Here is a 26,961-nt window from a genome sequence, read left to right on the forward strand (position 1 = left end):
AATTGGGTTTTCAGACAATCCCAAAGACGACCATTTTTCCTTTAAGACCAGGGATTTTTCCTCCAGTTGTCTGTGTAAGACAGCAAGAAAGATCACCGTGGTAGCAGCAGAGTTAATTCACCCTGCAGGGAGAGTGGACAGCCAGGTACCAGGACTGTCCACAACCCACGGAAAACCCCCAGGACCCCAGCTCGACCTCTCCATCCATTTTCACAAAAGTAAACTGTCCCTGGAAGTGTTCCAGGCCAGGCTGGAGCAACCTGGTCTACTGAAAAGTGTCCCTGCCCATGGCAGGGGGTTGGAACTAAATGATCTTTAAGGTCCCTTTCAACCCAGGCCATTCAATGATTCTGTAGCAGACGCTTTCTTCAAAAGGTACACTGAATCAGGTGACACAAAATTCCATCTCCAAATCAGCATTCCTCTCACTTACAAAGTCTCTTTAGCAAAATGCCAGCACCTGCCAGCACACCTGCCTGCACTTACACTGAGCAAAGCAGAGCTGGCACAGCTGAGGGTCCAGAAACACTTCAACAAGTGAAAACTGTGCAACTTCAGTACAGACAGTTCAATGTCTGCATACTTTTTAATGCTATACTTACAGGGATTTTTTTTGTTGTTCTAATGAGACATGGAAGCTCCTGAATCACATACCTGGTATTAAAACTGCAGAAGTTTTAGCCTCATTTTGGAAGAAGCAGCTGAAAGGCATATTTGAAATGATGTTTTTCTTGCTGTTGATCTCAGAAGGGTTCTTGCATGCCAGGAGAAAATGCAATTATTTCAGATGGAAATCTATTGTTTATTACTCAGGACTGACAATAAAGAGGACTAAAATTAAACACAAAAACTCAGTTTATACAATGATGAACAGATTCACTGATGCACTTTGCAATGTCATCCCCAGAACTCATTTCTGCAGTCTGTCAGAACTAACACCCTGGCTTTGAGAAGCCAGGCTACACAGAGAGCACCTCAGTTACATACAGAAATGGGGTTTTCTCGAATGTGTAAGTATTGCACTGTTGGCATCACTCTTTATTGGCTCCAAATAAAAATGTTGTCTTGAAAGCCTCCAAGTTCAGATTCTAAAGAAGGGCAATTAGAGTTCAGTCCAAATGCATAAAATGTTCAACTAAATGTTACACAAATAACATTTTTTCCCCACTGTTTATATTTTTACTCAAATCTAAAAGCCAGCAACCATGAAAAGACAAGAAACTTCAGTAGAGAAACTCAACAGTGACTGGACACATGGACAACACAAGGACACCACTGACACCATCACTTTCTTTCCACAAGGGAAGATTTTTTTTTTCCTATTTTCAGCATTCACATATAAACTTCAAATCCTGCAAATAAATACCTGTCTCATAGTGCTTCATAAGCACTCCAGAGAAAACTATCTACAAATAATACATTCAGCTACCCCCTCATTTTCAACACTTCCAACAATCATCACTTTTACATGTCTGAACTTTCATAGCTGGGAAAGGTGCGTGTCAGCTACAGATTTAAGGAACATTAGTGCTTAATGTCTGAGTACACTCCACTATCAAGTGGCTCCACCAAGTACTGTTCTATAGACAGGAAAAGCCTAAGAGCTGTGTGTAGAAGAACCACTGTCAGACTGGTTCCTGGCCTGCCTATCAAGGGATCACACCTTTACTTTGAAACCAACTCAAGAAGAGTCATCAGAGTAGAGTCTGAACACTGACAGGAGAATTCTGGCCCCCACACAAATCAGCAGGAAGAAATACCAGAATTTCACCTCTAATATATAAAACCTTGTAGAGAAACATTAGTAAACAAAGTTTTTAAGAGTCAGGAAAAACTATAAAAAAAAAATCCCTTCTAAGTCATAAAAACCATTTCAATGTGAAATTTGCAAAATATCACCCTATTTATTCTCTAAGCTTTTCTAGCAACGTATGACTCTACTATAACATATCTGTAGAAATCTGATGATTAAGAAACAATAATTTTTCTCAAATGTAGTTACTTAAAACATTTGCCAGTTTGGAAATTTGAGCTAAAGTCTCTGTAAAGAGTGAAACATTGCACACAAGTTTTCAGCCTTCTCACTTCTGATGCCCCGTGTCACTGAGGGAACGGCACGTAACAGTCTGGAGGGGAGCCAATGCTGCTCACGGGGCTCCGGGTGCTGGACTCATAGGAATTTGGAGCAATTCCAACCACACCATCATTTTGAGGGGTTTCTCCTTTCAAGAAGTCATCATCTTCATCTTCGGAAGTACCCTAAATAAATTTAAAAGGATCAGTGAGAGTAGAAAGATACTGTCAAATCTTAAGAGACCTGGATTTACACTACGATTGTCATGACTAATTAGAATGGTAACAGAATTAGATGTACTCTCATTATGAAATATGGGAACTAAATCACATCTAGAGTGGATTTTCCAGTGACATCATTGTGTCCATATTCTGAGAGTGTTCATAAAGCTTTCACAGGGGTCCTGTGCTGCAGAAGAGGGGAAAAGTGCTCAGATCAATTCCTAAAGCTTCCAAATTTCAATCACGGTTTAGTGTATTCATACCTACTTTAAAAAAAAAATAATCCTGCAATAGAAGAAGCTGGTAGAGATTTGGAAAAAGCTAAACTGTGTTTTCACCAGGAAAGATTAGAAAGATTACCTTTTTAATGGGTTTCTTTAGATTCTCAAGATCTTCAGCACTCAGCTCTTCCCAGAACTGATAAAGAGGATCAATGGTCTTCTTCGATCTGAGAGAGGAATCAAAACACAGAATGAGTTAATATATTCAGTAGAAGTTATATATATTTCATTTTAATAATACAATATAAAATGCTTTGACATTTTGATAGCCCTCTCTAGGATTTTACAAACTACTCAATTAATCCCTATCTAATCCTCAATTAATCCCATGAAAAAATACCTCCATTTTGCTGATAGGTATAAATCACAAAGGTTTGCTCGAGGACTTCTGGTACAGTCATGTCTCCTAACTCCTAACTGGGTATTTTTGACAGCTGCACTGTGCTCGCAAAAAAATTGTGATTTTCTTCCAAAATTTTAAATATTGTAGAAACAACTTTTGTTTTTATATGAATCTTAATACTATTAGTAGTCTCCCTTCTGTGGAGATGGATTTGTTTTTTAAGAGACAATAAAAAGCCAGAATGTTGCCCTCTACCATAAAAAGAAAGGTATTTTAAATAAGGTGAAGTCACCAATCAAGCAGCAATATATTGACAGTGCAAAAAACCTAAAACCAAATGACAAAAAAAGGACACATCACCACCATGGTTCCGACAAAACATGATTTAGGCAAACATGACATTTTAGAGGCTGCTTACAACAAAGAAAAACCAAAAATCACCAAACATATTAACTAGACCTTCCAGGAAACTGGATCCTGTTCCTTCTTCACTGCTATCTGTCACAGGAGGGGTACATTTCAATTCAAACCTTTGACCATCTCTGGTTAAAATACGTAACATGAGAAGTACTAAAGAAAGATCAGTGAGGAAAGTGAACTGCAGAAACACTGACAGGTTCCTACAGTTTTTATTCATTATTTCCTACAAGGCAGAAACAAGTTGTTTATCTTTAAACCATACCTTTTGAGGATGTAGGGATCGAAGGGGAAGAAGCTGTCCAGTGGGTTAGTGCATGTCTGCACAAGGTCACCTCCGGTGCCGCTCCGAACAACTGGGATGAACTGCCTGTTGTTCCTCTCAATAATGGTGTAGCAGAACACCAGCTGGTATTTCCTTTAAAAAAGGTAATAAAGAAAAGGTAAGCACTTCTAGAACACCTAAAGCAAGGATTTCAGATGGTATTAAAATACGAAGTTATTTTTTAACAAACATCACTTCTATCTTCCATTTTCCAGCTGATACTAGGAGTTTTCAAGACAGTCACAAGGTAAGGAGCCTGTTCTCTCTTCCTCTATACTCATATCAACTTTACTCTGAGTAGAATCACACTGGCTCCAACACAAGGCAATCACAGTGCTGCAGGCTTTCATTAAAACTGAACCAGAAATAAACTTATCACACCTGGAACATGGGCATGTGTCCATGTCTTAGATAATATTCAGTACTGTGCCTATCAAAACCCATGTTCTAGTACTGTGCTGGTTTCAGATACACACCAAGATCTGAAGCTGAAACTGAAATAAGTGAGAAGGTACCTGGTAATAGCAGCAAACAAGTTGACAACAGAAGGGATACAAATCTTCAGGGGGTTGAGCTGACACATGACAATGCGCTCGAAATTTAAACTCTGCAGATATGACAGACCTTGAAAATAAGAACAAGTGACAAATACAGGTTAATAATATCATACAAGCTGAACTTAATTTCTAATAATTTCCAGTGTGACAAGCCTGCACCCTGCACAACACCGCAGAAGCACATCCTAGGACACTCTCTGCCAGTGGAGATCTGGCCCACAGCTTGTTCAGCAGAGAAGTCACTCTAATAACAATAACCTGCCACACATGAGGGATCCTCCTAAGACACACACTAAATTTGCACACCCATTAGAAGCACCCATTAGAAGATTATTAACTGAAGCCCATGGTGGTTTTCTACAGTTATCAGCATTGTTTTCAATAGAAGGGGGGGAAAAGATCATTTAGCTTGGTAGCCCAACACATGTACAAGCCATATCATTTGCCTAAGAGCACAACAGCATAAATTTGCCATCAGATACTTGACTGAACTGACCATTACAAAACACATCAACAGTAAAACTTGCAAATGAATCCTTTAAAATCGAATATACTCACCTTTCCTTAAGTTTCCATCCAAAAGTTGTTTATGACGGAAAATAAGTGTATAGAACACAGCCTGACATGTAGAATAAAATGGCCCATGGAGAGCTACATCACAGTAAGCATTAGCTCCTGTATCCTGATTATCAATGTATTTATGCATCCAGTTCACTAGAAGATCCAGACATGCTTTTACTGTGCTACAATGGAGGAAGGGAGAAAAAAGAAGTGTAAAGACATTCCCTGAAATGGTGCAGAAAAGCTGTTAAACAAGTATTCAAGGATCTCATTGTCCATTAGGTAATTCCAAAATCCAACTAACTTCAATGTTAAAGTCACTGTGCCCACCCACAAAAAAAAATTCATTTTCACCAATCTGCTTGAATATTTTAATACACCTGTATTAAAATACTAGAACACTAGTTTTCTGTCCCAGAGTCTATATAAAATGCCAAATATTGGGCACTAAAAATACCTGCTTCTGAACATCAGATACACCAGGAATCCATGGCCCTGCCTGAAGTCAACACAACCTGCCCATGCTCAGCACTTCTTGGTAAGTGAAGCCTTAAAGAGTAAGCCATGAATCCCAGCAATCATTAGTCTACATCCTGTAGATGCAAAACTTCCCAGGAAACTTCAAACCAATACTGAAACATTATTGCTGAAAGGACACACAAGCTCCTTGATTCAGGCTTACTGGCAAAGCAGTGGGAATAGCAGACAACACTGTGTGTGCATTCTGTGAATTCTGCTCAGCAATCAGCACAAAATGTTTGGTTCTGCTCATGTATCAAAACAACTTACACAACTGGAATAAATTTAGCTCTTGCCAAGAAGCTGCCAATGTAACTCCCAGCAGTCTGCCTGATCACTGAAGGATTGTTTGGATCCTGCAGTTTTTTCCAAAGATGGTCTAAAAAGGCCTCAGCCAACCCCTGAAAAAAGATACATAGAAATTGTGAGTTGTTATACTGATAACACTATTTAAGTAATAGATTCCTAATACTCAATTTCTATATATTCTATAACCAAATCATTAAAAAAACCTACCTGTAACTGTAATAAATAACAATTCCTATACATGGTGGAAGAGCACTCACTTCTGTGTCTCTTTCTATAATACTCAGTTGTAAAAAGCAAGGGGATGAAGTCTAGGAAAGAATCGGGAAAAGATACACCAGAAGTGTTTAAAAGCAAGTGTGATAAAAAGGTAAACGTGAAATGATTGTTCACCAAGTCTTGTAGCAGAAGCAGTCAGGGACATCCAAGGAAAATAGCAGGAAAAAGAATTTAGAGAACAAAAGTGATTCTTAATCTTAAATGTTATATTGTGGAACTTTTTTGCCACACAAGTACATGATGCCAAAAATTCACATCCTTACAAAAAGCATAATATCATGAGATACTTTCTCCTTGAATTTGTCCAAATGTTACCACCATCAGAGACAGGGCAGTAGCTTAACTGGCCTTTTAGCTACTTTCATGCAAAGAGCATGTGTGTTCTTATTTTTATGTGTAAAAGAAAGAAAAACAGTTTGTTGACAGAGATGGGAAAATGAGGGGGGAAACAACAAACAGCAGACACGATTTTCAAATATCAGATCTAACAGGACAGTTATCTTTAAGAGACTTTTGAGATGCTGAAGAAATGTGCTGGAGCACCATGCCTTGGGTGCAGAAGCCAAACTCACTCTTGTAAAAGAGGTCCATTTTAACCACATTTGCTTAGATTCCATCTGTGTGCAGTTTATGAACAACACAGGAAGAGCAAAAGCAGAAAGAGAAACTTCAGGAATGAAGTAACAGAGAAGGAAAAGAAAACAAAGATGCTAATGATCCTCATCAACTTGCTATCTTCAGACTGGAATTACAGCAGAAAACAATTATTTTATGTAAAAAAAAAGCCAAAACAAGGATGCAGAAATGACAGAGGACACTGCATTTTAAAACCAGCTTTTACTCACCAATTTAAAGCTGCAGATGTAAAACATGAAATACTGCACGTGACATGAAGCATGGGTTGGTAAAATGAGCTTGTCAAAAACAGAAACCAGATCCCGATACAAGTCCTTTGTGTTGCTGATATTGAGTTTGCCTACACAACAAAGAAACAGAACAAAATGAGACATTTCAGGGGTTTTTCCTAACCTCGTGCTGCAAAAGTGGTATTTATATCTTTTTACACCATTAAGAAGTACGTAAAGAAACACTGTCAAACTGACTTTTCAGCTTATCTGACATGTAAAAAATACTTATAGTAAGACTTCCCAGGTCTTCAGTTCTACTGCTTTTTAAGGTGTTGTATATGAAGAATAGCTCTGTGTGCACACACGTATAAAACTGGTAGACATGCGAATTTTGCAATAATATGTTAATTCAGAAGAGCCAGAAAAAAAAACTACTAAGAAATAAATCATCTGACTTACGTGGAGAAGATACAGTAAAATGGTTTCTAAATATTCTGTTTTAGATATATAAATCTAATGAAGTCAAGCCCTTAATACATACCAGTATAAGACAATTCTTTCATTTTTTTCCCCTAACACAAAGCCTTGCTGTAGCAATTCTGACTGAGTGACGTGTCTGGTTGTTTTGATTTGCTTCCAGTCCTTGTACTGTTGAAAGGATCCATAATTCTGGCACTCAAGTAGAGCAGATGATAAAACACTTATACCCTGTCACAGTTTGGATACAGTATCATATTTATGGAATTGGAATGTCTCCAACTGAGGACTAAACCTTTAAAGTCATAACTGTACCTCTCGCAGTAACACTGGGCAGAGGCAGGAATGTGGCGTAGAGCCCACTGCTGGCAGAATTCTGCTCTATCCTACAGTAGCAGAAAGTAAGAACTCCTCATTTGTGTTCTTACTTGTTAGCAAAACAATAAATTTGGGTATAGTGCAAGTGTTCTTACCATCCACATAGCAAACATCTTTAATGTAGGAAAACAGGATGGTCATCAGGATGTCGAGGCGCTCTGCCAGGGGATGGGCCATTCTCTCACTACTGGAAGAGACAACTTTGTTTCCTTTTCTTTCTTCATCTTCCTCCTGGTAGATATAAATGGCACAAGCAGCTTTTATATGCACAACATCAGAGGATGCAATTACAGGAAAAGTGAAACAAAAGTTCTTTCAGCGATATGCTAAAGTTTCAAATTTTTCTTAGAAGAGTAGTATCTAATTACACAGTATGAGCAAATCTTTGTGAACTAAGCCAAGCAACGTGAATTCTTTAACTAGCTTTATGCAGAGCTGCTTGTGCTTTTACATAATGAAATCGATTCACTGCATGTACACTGGGTATTTACATGAATAAAGTCAATAGCTGAGAACGCATTAATCATTTGTTATCTGTTCAGGTTTCAAGAGCTGTGTGCAGTGCAGTAACAACAAAGCAATAATGAATTCCTACACTTAGTTCACAGCCACCTCAGAAGTGAAAATTTTACTAGAGAAAACCAAAATTTTGGTAGAACAAGATAACCAACCATGTCAAAAAGTCCCTCCTCTGTAGATTTCTCCTCGCTACCAGAGTTATTAGCAGTTTCTTCAGCATCTTCAATATCTTGCTGTGGAGTGCTAACCTACAGTTGTAAACAAGAAAATAATTTTTATTTAACCATAATAATATGAAACATTTTTTTTATTATTATTCATATAAAGGAAATGACAACATGAGTAAGTTCTTGACTAGATTTTGTCCTGGACTAAATAAACATTTTAAAAGGAAATGATATGCCATACACAAATGCACACTCCAAAGCTCTCTGAAACTTTACCTGCCAAATATAAGCTCTCCCCAAACTGTTTGTATGCTGAGGTAAAAAGCCTTGATCATTTACAGAGCTACCCCTCCTGCCTTTTTTAAGATGGTAAATCCTTTTACTTCAAAGAGATGATATGATCACTCAACCACACAAAGAGAAGCACATTCTCTGCATATCAGCACTGATCACCACAAAGCAGTTGTTTTGACTCTGGCAGGGACATTCCAGCAGGGACTCATAGGACACACCATACAGTTCCAATCTTAAGGGAACATCTTAAGGCTGGCAATGGAGTATAAATTTGGCTGGTTTTATACCCATTATCACAAGCACTACTGCAGCAGATTTTTTGTCGAGCTTAAAACTGAAGTGTATTTAATCTCCTACTCTGTATTTTAACACCAAGCATCCACAAAAGGTAACACAGAATAAACTCACATCCAACTTTAGCAGCTTTTCAACAATAAGCTCCAGAATTTGAAGCCTCAGAGTTGGAAGGTACACCGTAACTCGTAGCAGGTTATGAACATAACATTCCTGTAACACAAAATTAATTGGTATCTATAATAATGTCAATACAAAGCCTAATTTCTGCTAAGGACTTTTAGAAAACAAGTTTCTTAATTTATTATCTAAAGACCCAGAAATAGCTTTAAACAGATTGTATTCAATCTAGAATAAGTTAATGTATAAACATCAACTTTCAATTAACTACTTAATCTATTACTGCCATGCAAATTTTCCCAAGTACCTCTAGATAGAGTGTGAATATTCTATAAGAAAGTTATTTCTATAGGAGTTTGTCTAAACTTTCTGCAGGAAAATGAAGCCTATTCCCCACTACATCCAGAACCAGCTATACTAGAACTGCTTAAAGTGAGACCGAATACATCTTTATTTCAGATTATTATAATATACCAGCAACAATTCTGAATTCCACAGGTCTGCCTCCTCAGTCCTTCTGACTATGAATCAAGCAGGTTAACAGACAAGTTTTGTGAGTGTGCATGGGCCCCCCATGTGTACACAAATATCTACAAAAGACAACGCTGCAACTTTCATACAGCAGAACTGTCAAGCTGGTACATAAAGTCAGGTAAAGCACTACACTTAAGTACACCACAGTCTCTTTGTGAATATGCATTATAATACAACCTTTAATTACATGAGTACATATGATTTTTCCACAGGCCATCTGGCTTGCTCAGTACATAAAATGAGATAGTTTAATGAGAATGTGTAAATTGGAAATATTTAACAATGCATGGACCATTTTTTATTACACTGCATTCAAGCCTTGCCCTGAAAATAGTTATGCATTTTTTCATTACTCGTTCCTCATTGAGCTGCTAAGTAAATAAATCTTCTCCTAACACCATATAAGAGCTATTATGCCCCCATTTTAGAGACAAGGAACTGATGCTTCAAGTTATTTGGATTAAAACAACAACAAAAATGAAAAACCTAACAAGATACACAAAGAACTTTGGGGATTTTTCAGCACCTGATGTGTTCAAAACACAGCTCCAACTGAACTTGGCTAGAGGAGCAGGGCTCTGCCTTCCTGTAACATCAAGTGCCAACATATCAAGTTGGAACAAGTAAATGTAAAGATGACACAAGAGCCATACCCTGTCAAAAGTTTCCAGCTTGTTTTTCACCACACGTAAGCACTGAACCAAAGCTGTACTAAAACAGCTTAGGGCTCTACACTGCTGGCAGTTTGGATTTCACCCATAACACCCATTGCTTCCTGTCTGCTTATCAAATCCCCTGTTCCTCTGACAAACACTCTCCAGTTTTGATAACAAACGAGACAGGTGTCCTACCCATCTCCTGACTACACAACCCTGAGACTCATCCTCAAAGAGCTCCATCCTGTGCACTGATTAAGAAAGCAATCCTGTGGAAAAGATAGGTAGTTATGTCATTAAAGACTTGCATAATGCTTATGCACAAGGAGCTTCAGTATGCTTGGACAACCTTATACTAAACAGACACAACCATATATATATATGGTTATTACATATATATTTATATATACAAAAATACTCTCAAAAATCTGCATTCAATGCCATCAAATCAGTTGTAATACTATTTTAGTACATTTATAAATTTAAAAAAACAAGTTAACAAGTCGACAAAAATATTCACAGCTCTTACCAGAGTTCTTTCTGATTTATTAATGAAAGGAAAGTATTCCACCAGTATTGGCATAAGAAACTGCGGTGTCCTATAATTAAAAAAAATAAATAAATCAAATGCAGAAGTCACAGGTTATTACCATGACAGCATTCCATCAATTAGTGAATATTAGGAAAAAACATGCAATAAAACTAAGTAGTATACTTCCCACTAAGAGAGGAAAAAATCATCAGTTCAGAAGCTTTAAATCTGCAAGGGAAGGGATATACAAAGCCATGGGATTATATACTTACGAAGGAACGTATCTTGCAACAGTTTGCAAAGCTCTATGGCATGTATCGAAGTTTTCAGAAACATCTAGAGGAAGAAAAAATATTCTTATGCATTTGTTTACAGAAAACTAAGAAACCACATTTGCCAAAATGTTCCTTGGGGGGGGATGTACATTGAGGTAAATAAAATGGAATCCAAACAACTCCTAACTATTCTTTGGCTTTGAAACAATCTAGGATAGGGAATATTTTCCTACATATTCTATTCCTACAGATACTGCACCAACAGGAATATTTTGAAAGTAACAAGGAGTGGGTCAGCACACCACTGACTTGAGTACAAGAAGGACTTTGACTTGGTTATTTCAGGATGTACTGTTTCTTGATGTTTTACTCATATCTGCTGAGTCAATTTTGTAAAAAAGGAGCAATACATACTGTATACTTATTCAGTAAAGGTTTTACAGCAGCATATATAAGCCATGCTTCCTTTATACTCACTTTCATCATCATCATCAGAATCTGAAATGTCCACGTCGTCTTCTCTGATGGTTATCCGAGCTAGCAAAAAGGGAGATTATTAGATCAAAACTGTACAAATCTTACAGGTAACAGGTTCAATGCCAAACACACTGCACTAGAGTCTCCATCAGGACTAAAGCATAAAAATTAGCCACAAGACTTTCTAAAAGACTGTTTTATTCAGAGAACCAGAAGGCTCTTGGGGACACCTGACACGATCCTCACTGCAGCTGTTAGTTTATTTTAGTAGGAATAACATTACACAGTTCATCTATTTCCAAGACTTCTTCAGAACAGGATCTGTGTTGGCCACTAGAATATGCCTTCTAAAATCTAGGTACAGAAAACTATCTGTATCCCAATTGAACAGAGGAAAAAAAACCCCAATGACTCAGTAATTAATTGTCATGTTGTACTTACACAGAATTTATCTGGGGAAAACATTCTGATAAGCAAACAAAGAAGAGAAAAGTAACTTACGGGGGACAAACTGTGACACAATCATCCGGAGGCATGGCCTGAGATGGACAGTCTGTGCTGACACCAGATTGCCAAGAAAACCCAGATATTCTTCCACTACCTCTCGGCTCCTTCTCAACCATGGCAGCTTCTGAAAGTAAGCAAAGATCAAGATGTCAGAGAAAGATGTTTTGAGTACTAAACTCTTAATCTTTCCAGGTAGCAAACCAATATTTACCAGCAAAATGTTGACCAGTTGTTCAAGCTCTTTGGTCAAATACGCAACGGAAGTTCGAAATTCATGGAGCCAATTAATGATCTGGGCATCCTTAAAATAAGCAGAAAAAACAGATAACTATTCCAATAAACAGTATTACCTATTAGTAGAAAATAACAAAATCCTTAAAAGTCAAACATTAAGATTGTAAATAGAAATTGTTTTCACATTAATATGTGAGGAAATTCTTCATGTTCTCACCAATGGAAGTTCTTGAATGCAGGAATATGTGCAAACTGACTCCTAAACCAACAGCCTGCCTGGAGGGCTTCAGCTGCAGACTGAGCAAGGCATGAAACCTCACTCACACAGAACATACTTCAAAAAAATGGCATTCAATCTTCTTTTTCTTTTTTTTTCCTCTAGTTTAAGCAGAAGGGACATTCAAGTCTTAAAACGATACTGAAACAGTAGCAAATCCGCTGACTTTGCCTGTATGCTCCAAAAGGTCTGCTAAAAACATTTTGCAGAATGTCCTCTCAGAGAGAAAAGGAACTCTCTATAGCATGGTGCTTCCTGCAGCACTCTGTTCACTGTTTTGTGGTTTAATTAAAAGGGGAAAAAAAAGGACAGCAAATGTGGTGGGTACTCGCCGCTGTACAGAAAGGCTGCGAAACAATATTTCTGGGTATAACTACTAAATGCATATGTATGTTACTGCCTAATTCAACAAGTCCTTAGTGAGAACAGAAGGCAAAATTTGGTGCAGCTTAAAGTGAGAAACCATGGTTTGATCTACAGAAGTAGCTCTAAAATCAAGGATCAGTGACAGAAAGATGGTATCTGGAACAAGGACAGACTCAAAGGTTTATCACTCAAGAGCAAAGAGTCACTAAGTATGAGACACCATTTATGGAGATCCTGCATATATGTATGTGTATAAATAGACAATTGCTTTTTTTCACATTTAAGAGTTTTAATTCTGAAAGTTTCCACAGAGCAAAAAGCTATCAAATGCACCTAATGTTTAAAGCAAAGGATTTGTGTAAGCACCAGAATGACCTGTCTGATGATTACACTCAGACAGACGAACTTTAAATCATCAGACTCCTGACTATGAAAACTCTTACCTTTATGTCTGGATCTGACAGCTGATGCTTCAACAACTCAAAATCTGTGGTATCACCCTAGCAAGAGAAACAAAAATATTCAATTTTTTTCCAGCAAAATATACCCATTTCATCAACATATTTGAACAACCTATTATTGCTGAGCAGGTACATTAAGAACACAAGCAAGGGAGAGACAGCTCAAGTAACAGGGTGCTGAAAGACAGCGAGGGTTGGCTCACGTTCAGCTGCTCTCCCTGCAGACACAGCTGGGATCCCCGTGCACCCTTTGGCATAAGCCCGGCTTTACACCCACCCAGGCTGACTCACGGGGCAAACCTTTCCACCGCGTTCAGGTTTTTTCCCTAAGCCTTCACACACGGCGTTGTGTAAGGCGAAACAACTCTTCGCCCTGAATGACCCCCCCAGGACCCAGCGGGGGTAGCCCGGACGCAAGGGAAGCACCTGCGGAGCCGCACTCGCTCACCTTCTCGTACTTGAGCAGGATCTCGGTGAGGGTCCCCCCGAACCGCACCGTCTTCCTGGGCGGGGAGCTGATGAACTCGTCCCCTCCCAGCATGGCCACGGCCCCGCGCCTGCGGGACGGGGAACGGCGTGAGCACCGCCCGCACCCCCCGGCCCCTCCTCAGCAGGAGGAGCCCCTCGCCCCGCTCCCGAGGGTCTCCCCCCCGGTGTCCCCCTTGCCTTGCGGTGGCACTGCGCCCGCCGCTACCGGGGCCCGGGGCGCCGCGCCCCGCGCCGCCCGCGCCGCTCCCCGCCCCGCCACATGCCGCTCCCCGGCGGAAAGGCAGCGCGGGGCGGCGGAAACGCCGAGCGCTCCGCCCCTCGCACCACCGAGAGCAGGGACACAGAGCGGCTCCACAGAGCGCCGGGACACGGAGCGGCTCCACCGAGCGGCGGGAGGGAGCGCCGGGATGGAGCGGCCGCGGCTCTGCCCCCGCCCGCTGTGGTGCGGGCGGACCGAGTGAGCCGGATCATTAACTAACACAAGGGTGAACCCAAATACATGTCTTGCCTTGTACATAACTGCTCACTTGCTGAATTTTACATCTTGCATCCACAATTTGCTTCCTGTTTGTCACCCTGAAGTTGTAGCCCAGCTGCTCTTTATAAGCCTCAAGCACGGAGTTAAAGGAGTCTATGCGCATTTGAAGATGCACGTTATACTCTTGCAAATCTCTGCCGTCTGCTACCAGCCGCCTCCTCTTGCGAGTGTGGAGGTCTACAAAGCGGGTGTCCATCTGGGAGCACCTTTTTTGAAGTGCCTCCTTTCCCGGGCGAGGGGACGCTGCCCCGGCTGGAACAGCTGAACGGGTCCAGAGCGGGCTCTTCTCGCCCCGGTGCGCGGGGATGGAGCTGGGCAGGAGCAGCGGGAAGCTCCACGGACGGCACTGTGGGAGCAGACCCCAGCACTGGAGGGTAACAGGGCGCAGGGAAGCCGAATTCCAGGTTTATCCATAACGCCACGGTGGAGCGATCCGAAGCCGAGTTTTGGCACAAGCAAGCGCTCCCCGATCCCGCGGGCAGCTCCCCCCGAGCGGTGACAGCAGAGATGACACCAAGGGCACGGCCGGCCAGGACGTGCAGGGGTTCCAACTCAAACCTAGCACTGCAGTTCGGAGGGATAAACTAAATGATTCGAACAACTTTAGTTGAGACTAAAGAAGGCCAAGAATCTGCTCTAAACAAAACGGAATTTGACCTTGGGAAGCATTTATACATTTGCTAGAACAGAGGCACAGGAACTTTAAGCGAGATTTCTGGATGCTTCCATCCTCTCCTTGTAGGCTAGGTCTGTTTTCCTCTCAAAGCATTGTATACACACACACAAGTACTACTGTTAGAGTTACCTGGATAAGTATGAACAGGGACATGCGTTTCCTGTTTAGTTCTTCAGTAACATCCAAACTCCTCAAAATTTACTTTGGTTGAATACATAACATTTACTTCACCAATTCACACAAACTAGTTCCAGCAACACGTGACATTATTTGACCTTAACCCTCTCAATCAGCTAAACACTTTGGCTTATTCTCTACACAAACTGCTCCTGTAATAATTACCTCCCTTCCAGCAACTCTCACTCCCAAAAGTCACAAACAGATTTTTGTAGGCATTCATAATAATATAATCTCTCCCTGATGAAGATGTTCCCATTTAAGTAGACAATATTACCACATGAAAACTTTCTTTAGGTGCAGTCCACGTTTAAAGAGTTTAATAAGCATTTAATCCATCCACATAGTTAGAAGTTAGGAAGTTGGTGTTATTCCTTTAGTGGAGTATAGGATGCCATTTTGAGCTGGTTTTAAGGCTTAACCAGATACAAAAGACTCTTGTGTTCACACTCCAGGAAATGGAGTTTGGTTCTTTGTCATTTTGGCCGTGTTTTTAAACAGAATGCATAGGACTGCCCTTAAAGTCTAAACAAATTCTAGCTTTAGCTGTACAACTCTGTGTTTACACAACAGCAAGCAGTTCTATACATGTACAAGAACTTCTTTCCAGTCAACAATGTAAAAGTTCTTTGAATGGACTTTGTGCTGCTTTCAGCTACAGCTGATAAGGATAGATATCATGAGACTAAAATGGTGTTAAATATTTGTTAATGTTTAACTGCTAATAATTCCATTGCCAGTTTCTATTTAGTATTAGCCTTCCTTGTTTAGAAGGCAAATTGATCTCATGAAACAGTGACTGGTTTACATTTTCAAAAACAAAATGGTTACAATACTTACAATAGGTATTGTTGCTCCACAGCAAGTACTTTCTGTCTCATTGTTTAGACACACAATCCCGGTAAGATTCTGGTGCTTCTCTATGCTCAACAGCCTCCTTAACTGATGGATCAGCTCCTGTATTTCATTTTTAAAACATACATACTGTTCATACTACTAAAAGTTTGGACTCCACACGATTTTTGAGTGAATTTGCAACAGCATTCTAGCTACCATCTTGTGCAACAATCATTAAGTATAGGTACTCGATTTAAGATTAATTACATTGTACCCTACAATGAATGCAAAGCCCTGCTCAATTCACTCCGGTAATTATGATTGCAACACTCAAACAGAAAAATTTTGATTTCCACCAGACTAAGTATGTGAATGGCTACACACAAAAGGTTTGGCTTAATTTATAGCTGCTACAGTATTTAATAAGTGGAATGATTAGTATCTCATAATTCACTTTACAAGTGAAATCGTAGGGAATCAGAAAAAGCAGTTATATCTGTTCAGAACAATGAAATGAAAGAAAAATCTTGCGAGCGAAAACTGATCTACAGGTTTTAAGGGAGGAGCTTTTTTGGTTTCTTTGTGTGTTTTTTTTTTATTCAGACCATTGTGGCACCACAATGGTGTCACATTGCAGTTCCATTAAAAGGAGGAAACAATTGCATACACCTCCTAGAAACTGCAGTTAATAAAGAAGAAATCACATTACAGACCTTCAAATTTAGTGTTCTTCTTAACTTGTGAAAAGACTGAGAGCATTTCAAAAACTTTTAAGAAGAGAATATGAATAGAAAAGAAGTTACTTCTGTAATTTACAAGAAAACATTGAAAGACATTTCAAGAGTTCACCAGGAAGTACAGCCACAGTGTTCTTAGTAAATATTTTCCTTAATGCCACCTCTAGTATTCAGTAAGGTGTGGCATAAAACCAATTGCACATTGAAATTTGCTGGTGGTGGGCTCAGACTCTTAGTTCAAAAGCAGAAGAACTCATGAGGAATTTCTCCACACAAGAATTTTAGGTATCATTAACATAAGTCTTTTTTCCAGGTACTGTTTGTTAATATTTTATAAAACCTCAGAGTATTTGTTAATTGAGTTTCTTTTAGTCTTGTCCCTTCCTTCAAATGCTTCAGCATTAGGAGAATAATTCCCAACATCACTGGACTAAAAATGCCTTTTGCAAGAGTCATCAAATGACATCACCTGCAACTACAAAGACTGTACTGGTTGTGCCAGTATTGCTGATTTTACTCGTCTAATTCTAAAATCTCAAATTCCAGGTTGTTTCAAAATAACAATGAAACTTAACAAGAGACACTGTAAATTGTGTATTTACACTATAAACAACTTCTATTGCATTTGCAGCTTTGCATCAATAGTTTAATATAGGTGTTTTAAAAGCACCCTTACAAACAAAAGTATTGCACTGACATTATAAAAATTCACAGTAAGTTTAACTTCCAGACTTTGGTAAAACAGTGCAAGAGCTTTTCATTGTGCAAGAGCTTTTTATCCAAACCTTCTAGGGTTTTAAAAATAATAATAGTTAAAAAACACAACTATATGACAAGCTGCAGAGATTTTTCTGGGAATTGGGTTCAGTTCTTTTTCAGTTCTCACTTCTTAAAGAGATTTTATGTTGGGTTTTTTTCCACCATTTCAAAGCATATCCAGTCCAACACTGAAATAGGTGTGTTTGGCAGAGATATGGCTCCATGTGTCCATTTTATAGAGTCCACAGTGCTTGCAGAGATTATTCCACAATGAGAGAATCCTATTTCTTTGAGTAGGGAATTCTCTTTCCATAAATGCAGCACTTCCCCCGCTTTTTGAGGCAGTAACTTCAAGAGGCATGTCTTCAACAGATCCTGAAGATAATACAGTAAGAAAAGTTTACTCAAAAATAGTCTTAACACAGATGGTCATATAAAACTCTAAACTGTTATGTGACATCAATCTTAGAAGTACTTTTCCTCATGTTTAACAGCCAATTGGGACCCAAATGAAAGATCCAGCAAGTCAACAGCCCATCTCCAATAGTGTCTGAATCTCTTTTCAGGCTCAAGGATCCTAATCTACTTGTTATTCCTTTAATATCTAGGGAATTCTCACACCCTTCTCATTAATTTTTACTATATAATTTTTAAGATGGGACATCGGAACAGCAGGCAATATTCCATTAATAACTTCCAAGAGCTACTAATGGAAGCTTTTGTATTGGCCAGTACAGTGAGGGGTTTTTTGTTTGTTTGTTTGGGATTTTTTTTGTGCACGTGTGTGTGGTGGTGGTGTTTCTTCCTTCCTCTCTCCTGACAATATCTGCCCAAACACGTTTAACCCGTTTGGTTAAGTTCATAAATATCTCCAGATGGGGAGATATTTATCAGTATGGAATGATCTGATTCAGACAGTTGTTCATGAGAAGATATAAAGTACTTCAGATAAACTTACTTCAAAAAGGAACTCCCAATTCTCTTTGGAGGTGCCACCATTTGTTACCCTTTATTCTACCTTGAAAGTAAAACCATAAAGTTTTATGTTACAATGTGTAACATAACTCTTATACACTCCCTGTGTTTTGGTTCTTTCTGAATTACCATTACTAATGCAATTGCACAGAAGTTCATTTCCTGTAACATTAGAAGCTGCTATTTACTTGGGATAACTTGTACTAAAGCACTATATAGGAAATAACAAACCTCATTAGAATCAGGAATAAGACTTAAAATATTTAAAAATGATGGACAAGTCTCGCTACTAGAAGTTCATTACAACAAAATGCACATCTATGTACGCATATTGAAAGTAAGGCCATCTACAGAGGTAGCAGATTATCTACTGATCTTGAGACCTGCAATTGCCATGATCTTTACAGGAAAAAGGTAACTTACAAATGTAATTTCTTCCCTGTAAATATGGATCTCTATCTGTCAATCCTAGACCCATTTCAGAAAAAAGAAAGTCTGAAAAGAGAATGACTGGTTTTCAACAGCCTGTTTTCTAATTGCAGAGGTAGTTAATAATAAACCAGTGAGCAGTAACAAATCTTTGAAAGTTGTATTGCTGCTGTTCTTTTCTGCCTCCTGCAAGTTTTCTATTAAGCAATACTTATCTGTGCTCAATCTCTTTACTGTTAAAACTTCCTCTCAAGAAAAATGTTGTGGCTTTCATGAAAGAAGGTCATTTCCCACATGAACTTTTCTGTGAACCAACAGTAGCTTCAGCATTTAGTTTCAAGGAGCTGCAGAAAAAGCTAATCTTGTACATAGTGAATCAGAACAGCCAAGTTGTTCAGAATCCTTGAACACAGTGCAAAACTGTTTTTACAGTTCCTTCAATGAAGGATTTTACATAGTGAAGTGAAAGTTGGACTTTTTTTCTCACGAGCTTTTCCAAGGCATGCTTCTCCTCCTAAATGAACATGCCATGTAAATGAACAAACTAGGGAGATTTTGAAAGGCTTGATGATCTTCAGCTGGGCTTTGAAATGGGACCTAGGCACTTTCTTTGCACATCGGATATTACTGCATCTTTTCCAGATGACTGAGGTTCAAGACAAGTATTTTAACTAATGACTGCATTTACGAGCGTCAACCTATTAGCTAGAACTCTGCCCTCAAGTTAAACATAACTCAGCATTTCACCTTTCTTCTTGTTCTCTTAGAAGGCTCCCTCATGGTGCTAAAGAGGGAGCTTCCTCTTACTAGAGCTCATGTGGGACGCACCACTTCTGGCAGCATTTAGTGACTGTCGGGACCAGTTCAGCACCAGTTCAGGACCACGGGGTTTCTGTGCTGCATCGGACATAAAGCTCCATCACGCTCACTGGGCTTTACTCCAGCTCCTCTTTCCCATTCTTAGACGGCCACAGGAAGTGTTTTCCCTTCCTGATCACATTCGGGCCATCCTTCTCTCTCAGTTTCCATTACCACCTGAGCTGAGAAAGATTCCCCACTACTTTCATTTTAAGAAGCACCAGCTGCCAGCAGGTGGTTTAACACAGCAAGTATTAAATTAGACCTCAGGTAAGAAGAGAGCTTTCTGCAGTTCTCCTAGACAAACTTTACGGCTCGCCCCCAGATTGCCCTTCGCTGGTCTCACCTGCCGGGCTCGGCGGGGCGGCCGCGGGGCCCCGCGGGGCGCTGCAGCTCCATGTCGGCGGGGCGGGCGGGCCCGAGCGCGGCCGTGAGGCGGAGGCTGAGCCCGTGCACCAGCCGCCGCAGCAGCGTGTCCCCGCGGCCCTTGGGCACCGCCAGCCCCACGTCGTCCCGCAGCTCCTCGGGCGGCACCTCCAGGTTGCCCGCGTACCAGAACACCCACCAGATGAGGCTGAGGAAGATGCCGATGCCGCCCGCGTAGATGAGCAGGTCGGAGAAGAACACGTCGGCGAACACGCCCGCCAGCAGCACCGCCAGCCCCAGCGCGTCGAACGCCAGCGCCAGCCAGAACGCGGCCACACAGCGGCCGAGCCCGCCCGGGGCCGCCATCGGAGCGGCGCCACCGCCGCCACCTCCGGCCACCCGCACGTGAGGGGAGGCGGGCGGGAGCGGCGGGAGGGCGGTGCCCACCTGAGGGCACGTCCGAGCCGAGCCCCCCGCACCTGAGGGCACGGCCGGGACACGTTCCCCCGCACCTGAGGGCACTGCCAGGCCCCGCCCCCGCCTGCACCTGAGGGAGCGCCCAGGCCACGCCCCCCCACCTGAGGGCACCTCCAGCTCCCGCCCCCATGAGGCGGGAACGCGCTGCCCTCAGGCGGCCCCGCCGCCCCCGCGGTGGGTGCTGAAGGTGTTCAAGGTTGATTTGTAGCGACCGACGGCATTCGGGGGCCAGGGCGTCCCTTGGAAGTGGCGGTCGCTGCCGCTTCCATGTGCAGGTGAGACGGGCGCGGCTGGACCCGTTCAGCTGTTCCAGCCGGGGCAGCGTCCCCTCGCTCAGACACCCGGGAAAGGAGGCACTTCAAAAAAGGTGCTCCCAGATGGACACCCGCTTTGTAGACCTCCACACTCGCAAGAGGAGGCAGCTGGTAGCAGACGGCAGAGATTTGCAAGAGTATAACGTGCATTTTCAAATGCACATAGACTCCTTTAACTCTGTGCTTGAGGCTTATAAAGAGCCGCTGGGCTACAACTTCAGGGTGACAAACAGGAAGCAAGTTGTGGATGCAAGATGTAAAATTCAGCAAGTGAGCAGTTATGTAAAAGGCAAGACATGTATTTGGGTTCACCCTTGTGTTAGTTAATGACCTGGTACACCTTTTAACGCTCCCAAGTCCTCAAGCACCGGAACTTTATTTGGCTGCAGGATCTCTTGTAGTTGCTCTCACAGGGCCCTTATATATAACAGTTTATTTAACGATGGGTAAGACACACAGTTCCAGTAACTAGAATATCAAGCTGATGGGAGGTCGGACAGGCTAAGAGCACATGGAGCTTCCATGTTTTTCTGGAAGTACAGTGTGCCAAGAACGATGCTGCTGAGGAAGAGTATTCCTCCAACAACATTTACTGTGACTACAGACTCAATTCCTTTCCTAGCAGTTGGTTCACAGTTAAAAAGTTACAAAAGGGTTACAAAAAGTAATAAAGGACACCAGTTACAAAGAAGACACCACTAATCAAGCAGAACTTTTTCATATTCTCTAGTTTCTTTCACCACTTTTTGTTTAGCACCAACTTACTTCCTAGGTAACAAACATATTGATATGGGAAGCCCTAAGAAGGAGAGGGGATGGGGTTTTTGAATGGCAGGTTACATCCTGTTGATTGATCTTCTTGTCTCTTATCAACTTTTTCCTATTTGGATTTGAGTTTTTACCACCAGGACATTTCAACACAAATCTGCCTGGTATTCTCACTCTGAGAAGGACATAAAGTGATCATCATACAGAGAACAATTTAGTTGTTCTGTACAATTTCAAATATATCACCTTTCAGTCCTGATGTATTTTTCATGCCATTACAGGACTAGTTCACTTGTCTGGCACACCTGGAATTCATACAGCCTTTGGCTTTTTTCAGATGGAAGAAACAACGGTACTGTGACCATCATGCAGGAACACCCTCAACTGTTCTGGCAGCAGAAGAAAAGCCCACAAGTGAAGGTAAGATTTTGCTTGATGTCATAAAGTATAAATCGTTAAAGAAAACATGTCTTGTGCGTTTTTTTTTTTAATACACAAATACCCCAGGTAAAAACAGCTAAAAATTACATTGTTTGGCTTGGTATCAGGCTGCTAACTTACAATATGTGTAGTAAGATCAATAGATGTCAACCTGTCTTCATTATATTGAAAAAATTATAGGAAAAAAATGGTAGCAGCTATTTCACCTTTAAAGGCACATGTAGATTGCTGCTTCTGGCATGCATGCTTCATGCTTCAGACCCTGTCTGTACTAAGCTATGCTTCAGGAAATGTCCCTTACAGACTATTTCTCAGCTTTTTTTCCCTGGAATAGCCCCCTCCCTGCCTTTTGACAGATAAAAGATAAAAAGTGATAGGGCTGGAGAGACAATGAGTTTATTTGTACCATCTTGTAAAGTAGAAGGAAACAAATGAATCATTACAGATCTTGGTGGAAAAAAGGCCCTTGGAATCGGATTTCTTAAGAAGGTCATGAATATATTTGTTTACTAAAAATACACCACTGAATGACTATATAAACTGCGTTACAGCATACAACTCTCATGCTGACTGTGGCACCCGCCCTTTCTTGGGTGTTTGCTTCAATGGTTTTGAAGACTTCTTGACTGACTGTACTGATTTGCCAGCTTTGGGTGTTGCAAAAGACTTCACTTCAGGTTTTTTTGGAGTCTTTTTCATGTCTTTTTCTTTTATTGCTTCCTTTGGCTTGCTGACCTGTTTGGCTTTTTTCTGTTTTGGCGGTGTCTGCAAGTCTGCACACTCTCCTGCAACATCAGGTTTCGATTTTGGAGTCTCCGGAACTAGAGGTTGTTTCTTTCTCTTTCCAAGGGGTGTTTTGGTTTTCTTGCCCAAGTTGCCACCTTTTTCTGGACTTGGTTCTATTTTCTGTATTTAAGACAAGACAAAAAAATTACCCTTCCACCTAAGAAACACATTTCCTGTTTTTCAGGAAAGGAAAACCATGATAAATGACAAATGCTTTCTATCAATTGAACTGCGCCTTAGTCCGTTTGAAGTGTGTTAACACACACTGTTACCTAAGGAGCAATGAGAAATTTAATCCACTCAAAATCTTTAGTTTTAACTGAAATATGAGTTTTCCAACATTATGAAGCAATTACCTCCATCTCAGCTAAACTCTTTGTTTGTATAGGGACCAGTTGTGGAATTTCTTCGTCATCATGATCACCTGGTTCTTGGACTATTTCTACTTTTTCTTTTATTGCAGGCTCCTGAGTAGCAGCAGCAGCTTTACTTTCAGTTGTCACAGTGACTTGACTTGACTTCAGTTTTTTAGCTGTCTTCTTCGGTTTCTTGGTTTTTCCCTTCTAGTTAATCAGAAGTACATCTCAGACAAATCCCCATAACATTTCTAAATGTATAATAGTTTTAATGTGGTTAAAAATTAGACGGTGTAGCAACATTCAATTAAAGACCCTTATTCAATAGACCCAGACCGATCAACCACACGTAAAATATGAAAAAATGCATTGCATGCAGATTATTATAAATAACTCACAACTACAATAGTGTCAAGATTACAGTCTTTAAGTTGAATATTCATGTTCCACATTTACTTCAGACAAACTAACATAAGCAGAATTCAGTATGAAGGGATAGCCAATTATTATTTTTTACAAGTATAAGGCCCCCTATCTATACAAATATGATACGAGCTTCTGAATTATTCAGATGTCACTGAATAGCCAACAAAAAATAGATGCATAATCTGAAATCCACCTATATGTTAATGAGTGTATTTTTGGAAGGCAAATATGAATAAACAATACTAACAAAGTTCTAAGAATGAATCTCATCTCCCTTTAGTTTAGCACTAGAAACATTTACTTCCAGTTTGCTTTACAACCCATGAGGGAGCTTGCATAATTTCATTATTATTACTGAGTATTTGAAGCACTGAGGTAGTGACGGCCTAACCTGTTTTTAGCCATAAATACCTGGGATCAACTGCTAAATGTTTAAACCCAACACTGTAATGCATAAAAGGAAAACAAAGAACTAACTGCACCAATCTGACCTTATGCAAAGTTTGAAGAAATTTTGTTTTACCTTTTCTTCCTTCTTTTTGAGAGGTGGCTCTGCGTCAAGCTCATCCAGGTTGGAGATATTCGCAGTAAATATTGGAAGTGCAACTGATTTAAGTGTTTTGAGGTGAAGAATCTTCACATTTTTCCAATTCTGCAACAATAAAACCAGTACATTATGTAAAAACAACCAGGCTGAAGTATGAACCCACTGGGCTTTAACACAGTCAATCAGCAGTACCTTTGGTAACTTCTTAGCAATCACTTGTGCTGCTGCAATGACATTCTCCATGATCTCATCCACTTTCATTCCAGTGTGACCTATACGTGCTGTACTGAAACAAGAGAAGAGTAATATTTATGTGTTTTCTTTACTTCCATAAAGGATGGATGGCTATAGCAGAAGTTTTTTGTAATAGCAGTCAGAAGAGATTCACCTGTATTTACCGTTTCATATTTGGATATGGAACTTCTGCCTTATATTATGAAGCATATTCCAAATTTAGATCCTTTTAGATATACAATACATGAAAAAAAATAGTACTAGCATATTTTGAAAATAGTTTTTATCTAATTTAACAGAAATATTTCTCTAAGATTGTACATGCTGTTTTACAGTGAGAGGTGCCTAGAAATTCCTCTGGTATAAGGAAAAAAGAGACAAAAAGTAAAACTTTACAGTAAAATGTTTGGTTTCTTTATATAGGTTAAGGTTCAAAATGGCCCATATTTGGAATGGTGACCCTTAACATCTTTTATTCACATATTAATAGAATAAAAAGAACTCATTTAAAATTCCTACAGTTAAGGTACAACCATCCTTCAAGTGAAGTTCTCATCTATTTGTACTTACTAACAGCACCCTTTGTTGTTAACTGGGAGTGTAGTCCCTTGGATATGCTTTTGTAGTTCATTAGCAAGATTTTTGGCTTTCAGGTTTACAGATAAAGGTGCCCTAAAAAAGAATGGGAAAGGGTTATAAAAAAAGAAATAATCAGAAAACCCAAAACAAAGCCAACCCCCTGCTTTACTAAGAATCTGATCCTAAAAAAGATAAGGAAAAATGGATCTACACAATTTAAAGACCTACTTTTTCTTTTCATAGAAGTGTTTTCCTAGATGTGAGGGCAAGAGTCTCCTAATTCGGTCGTCAGACAGAAAGAGATCGAATCTGTTGAGGAGGCGACGCTTCGCTTCAAACATTTTATACTCCTTTTTGAGAGTCTTGTAGGAGATGACCTGCAGTGCAAGTGACAGTTTAGTTCCCACTGCTAAAAATGCAGCCTAGAATGCTTCTTAGAACTGCACAGAATCATTATTTTAGAATGCTGAAGGCAATCAAAATGCACTGTATCCTTTTCCTATTGTTTTAAGAATCAAAAAACATGGATGTCTTGCATAGTAACTGAACTTGAGTACACGGTAACATCTAAATCAAGGTTAAATACAACAATAAAATTATTTTATAGTTTTATTGCTAGTAGCATAACCAATCCAATCCAGCTGCAAAGGACTCAATTATTCAAGCATTTACTATACCATCAAACACCTCTCTTACCTGGCTAATACTTCTGATCCCATTCTGGATTAAAAGTTTCCTGTATAGATTTTCAGTCTGTTCTGCTGATAAATTTGGTTCATCCTTTGTGAAAAGGCAAACCTCAGTTGTTTCTGGCCGAATGCCATGGGGCAGTGGTCTACAATGAGGATACGAGACAGACAAAGAATGTCTAATAAGAGAAGTTTTTTCCGGAACTAGGTCTACACTGAGAGATCATTACCCTTTAACAATACAGGGAAACCCTTGTATTTAGATTCTGTTAACTACTAAACATCCTTGGTGGAATCTCAGTGGATTTATTTTCTCAAGCTTCAGGATTGAAAGGCACATACCTTGTAACTGGCAACCCGAAGACTCAGTATTCTCTGTGCTTAAGGATAGCACAGCCCAGCTTCCAGTGACACCAAAAGTGGGGCTAAAGTGGTTCTCACTGAAGGCACGGGAGCTGCCAGGAGGGGGCCATGGCAGCCAAATCCCTCACGCTCAGCATTAGCAAAGTGCTTTTTCCCAAGCCAAAGGACACGAGCAACCCCTGTACCCACACAGCCGCCGCTGAGTTTCTTACATTCTGATGAGTTTTGCCTCCCGCGGGACCTTCCAGACCGTCACCAGGAGGTGAACGCTCTCGTTCTCGTTGAGCAGCAGCGCGTCTCCCTTGGCCTTGCTCCTGGCGAAAGCCAGGAGAGCCTCCACCGCCTTCTTCACCTGCAACGGCACCAGCCGTGGTTAAACCCCAGCCCGGCCCGGCCCCGCTCCAGGCGCTCCCTCCCGGCTCCCCGCGGTACCTGGGCGCTCTCCAGCAGCTCTCTCCGTCCCGCCATGGTCCCACCGGTGCCACGTGCGGGCGCTGCGCCTGCGCGGGCTCCTCTTTCCGGGTCACGGCGGGGCCCGTCCGGGGCGGGGCGGAGGGGGCGGGTCCCGCGGCTCCCGTTGATCCCGGTCCGGGGCCGCGGGTGTTCCTCGGGAGCGCCGTTCCCGTCCTCAGAGCCAGCCTTGTCCCAGAAAGGTCACGGGCTAATCGAGGTTGGAGCAGAGCTCCGGAGGCCGTCAGTCCGTCCCGCCCCGGCAGCAGCGCCAGCCGGAGGTCAGACGGGGATGCTCAGGGCAGTGTCGAGCCCGGCCTTCCCAGCTCCAGGGATGGAGGTTGTGCCAGTGCCCGAGTGTCCCAGTGCTCCATTTGTTACTGGCCTTCGG

General features: G+C 41.0%; 3 protein-coding genes and 1 long non-coding RNA gene across 5 annotated transcripts; 1 reads left to right on the forward strand and 3 right to left on the reverse strand.

Annotated features, from left to right (window-relative positions):
• Positions 1-781: 781 nt before the first annotated feature.
• RRN3 (RRN3 homolog, RNA polymerase I transcription factor) lies at positions 782-14,314 on the reverse strand. Of its 2 annotated transcripts, none has more exons than XM_027684268.1 (18): positions 14,297-14,314; positions 13,748-13,856; positions 13,282-13,338; positions 12,173-12,262; positions 11,956-12,085; positions 11,455-11,514; positions 10,975-11,038; positions 10,700-10,769; positions 8,975-9,073; positions 8,258-8,353; positions 7,682-7,817; positions 6,729-6,859; positions 5,569-5,699; positions 4,777-4,961; positions 4,177-4,285; positions 3,602-3,754; positions 2,656-2,743; positions 782-2,259 (listed from the first exon to the last, which is right to left on the reverse strand). In XM_027684268.1, the coding sequence occupies exons 2-18, from the start codon at positions 13,838-13,840 to the stop codon at positions 2,101-2,103; spliced, it is 1,851 nt and encodes a 616-aa protein (XP_027540069.1). In that variant the 5' UTR covers positions 13,841-13,856; positions 14,297-14,314; the 3' UTR covers positions 782-2,100. The 2 variants fall into 2 exon arrangements, with proteins under 2 accessions (XP_027540069.1, XP_027540068.1); XM_027684267.1 differs by lacking the exon at positions 14,297-14,314 and adding an exon at positions 13,966-13,984.
• A 3,063-nt stretch (positions 14,315-17,377) lies between these two features.
• TMEM238 (transmembrane protein 238) lies at positions 17,378-20,687 on the reverse strand. The gene is made up of 2 exons (XM_027684277.1): positions 20,121-20,687; positions 17,378-17,887 (listed from the first exon to the last, which is right to left on the reverse strand). Exons 1-2 carry the CDS (start codon positions 20,504-20,506, stop codon positions 17,878-17,880), a joined length of 396 nt encoding a protein of 131 aa, XP_027540078.1. The 5' UTR covers positions 20,507-20,687; the 3' UTR covers positions 17,378-17,877.
• A 103-nt stretch (positions 20,688-20,790) lies between these two features.
• On the forward strand, positions 20,791-26,392 carry LOC113968057. The gene is made up of 3 exons (XR_003534358.1): positions 20,791-20,892; positions 22,037-22,119; positions 26,077-26,392. It is a non-coding gene; the product is annotated as an uncharacterized LOC113968057 (long non-coding RNA).
• RSL1D1 (ribosomal L1 domain containing 1) lies at positions 22,515-26,661 on the reverse strand. The gene is made up of 9 exons (XM_027684269.1): positions 26,553-26,661; positions 26,333-26,472; positions 25,765-25,903; positions 25,297-25,445; positions 25,060-25,161; positions 24,448-24,541; positions 24,232-24,360; positions 23,283-23,489; positions 22,515-23,046 (listed from the first exon to the last, which is right to left on the reverse strand). Exons 1-9 carry the CDS (start codon positions 26,586-26,588, stop codon positions 22,702-22,704), a joined length of 1,341 nt encoding a protein of 446 aa, XP_027540070.1. The 5' UTR covers positions 26,589-26,661; the 3' UTR covers positions 22,515-22,701.
• Positions 26,662-26,961: the final 300 nt, after the last annotated feature.

The sequence above is a fragment of the Neopelma chrysocephalum genome, unplaced genomic scaffold, assembly GCF_003984885.1.
Source record: "Neopelma chrysocephalum unplaced genomic scaffold, ASM398488v2 Primary Assembly neopelma1_65c, whole genome shotgun sequence".
Classification (NCBI taxonomy): domain Eukaryota; kingdom Metazoa; phylum Chordata; class Aves; order Passeriformes; family Pipridae; genus Neopelma; species Neopelma chrysocephalum.